This window comes from Cucurbita pepo, unplaced genomic scaffold, assembly GCF_002806865.2.
Source record: "Cucurbita pepo subsp. pepo cultivar mu-cu-16 unplaced genomic scaffold, ASM280686v2 Cp4.1_scaffold001426, whole genome shotgun sequence".
In the NCBI taxonomy this organism is placed as follows: domain Eukaryota; kingdom Viridiplantae; phylum Streptophyta; class Magnoliopsida; order Cucurbitales; family Cucurbitaceae; genus Cucurbita; species Cucurbita pepo.
The window spans coordinates 5,834-7,225 of NW_019647594.1; the positions used below are offsets into that span (position 1 = coordinate 5,834).

The 1,392-nt window shown below is 46.5% G+C and overlaps 1 protein-coding gene across 1 annotated transcript; it reads right to left on the minus strand.

The window, feature by feature from the left end:
- Nucleotides 1-62: 62 nt before the first annotated feature.
- On the minus strand, nt 63-1,205 carry LOC111786316 (molybdate transporter 1-like). Its single transcript, XM_023666624.1, has one exon. It carries the CDS (start codon nt 1,203-1,205, stop codon nt 63-65), a length of 1,143 nt encoding a protein of 380 aa, XP_023522392.1.
- Nucleotides 1,206-1,392: the final 187 nt, after the last annotated feature.

Genomic DNA, 1,392 nt, shown 5'->3' on the forward strand with positions numbered 1-1,392 from the left:
GTCAACTCTTATAAGGTCAACTCCTATTCATTTTTTCTAAACCTCCGTTGACTAAATAAAGGTCAAAAAAGCTGAACCTTTGCAATAGAGCTTCCGAGAACCAAGCCAAGCAGCAACTTTGCGGCGCCGAGCAAGGCAACGCACGCGCCGCTCCTGCCGCCGAACTTGTACTGACCAGCAAGCCCACCAGCACCGTGGCAGGTCGGAACGCCGCCGAACCAACAACCAATCATGTTCATAAGCCCCACCGTCATCGACAGCGACGTGACGGTGAAAACCCTCCCGGGAAAAAGGTCCATGGAGAGCTTACAAACGGCGATCACAGAGTTTAAAATGGACAGAGGAAGCTGAGGAATTGTACCCTTTATAAACCCCTTTTTCCATTGGCTCTTTGTAATCTTCATGACACTCATCGGCGACGGCCCAAATCTAACGCCGTTCACCACTTCCGGCGTTCGAATGAACAGAGAAGCGGCGCCGATCAAGAAAATTATAAACGCCGATGGAAGTTTTGTTACGATCCTCCTCACCTTCTCTCGTTTACTTCCCTCCGCCGGTGGTTCTTCACGGTGCTCTTCTTCTCCGGCGCCGTTGACGATGATTACAAAACAAGCACAAACAATGGCCGGAATCAATCCGTCAAATCCAAGCCACCCACGACCGTCAAGAGATTTGGATTTCGCCATATTTTGATCATAACGGACATATTTAACAGCCGTGAGAGCAAAAGACAAGCCTTGAGCCAATTGAATTCCTCTCACAACCGGCAACGGAATGAATTTATAAACCAATTGCATCAGCCCTGTCGCACCCAGAAAAAACAGAATCCCGCCGGTCAAGATTCCGGCCGCCATGATCTCTGCCACGCCGAATTCGGGATCGGCCAGGGCAGCGGCGGCAATAGATTTCATCGGCTGGACCGGCATCGGAACGCCGTATATTAGGCCGGTGATGATGTTGTAGATTCCGGTGAAAATCAATGTGGTGCCTAAATTGAGATTCTTGGAGAGTGTCAAGGATAAGACTATGGGAATATATGTCCCCAAATCGCCCATTGCGCCGTTCAATTCTGCCAATTTTGACCGGAATACCAGATTGGTTTTCAGCGTTTCCATTACTCTGCCCGGAAAACTGGCAATTGACATCGGATTACCGGTTTCCGGCGGGTTTTCGAGGGATCGGGAAGGGCGGTTTTGCGAGGCCATGAGAAGGGTCAGATGGTTTTGAATTTGGCCGTGGACTTAAATAGAAATAAAGTTCAAATTCCATACAGCAAAAATATATTTTATCCAAAATTAATTATTATTTTTAGCCAATTAAATATTTTGATATTTGTTTTATTTTTACATTTAATATTTGGTTGCCCAATACACAAAAATAATATCATTTTAG

What these genes read in the sequence shown, in the direction of transcription:
- LOC111786316 (XM_023666624.1), bottom strand. Translation starts at nt 1,205, where the DNA reads ATGGCCTCGCAAAACCGCCCTTCCCGATCCCTCGAAAACCCGCCGGAA.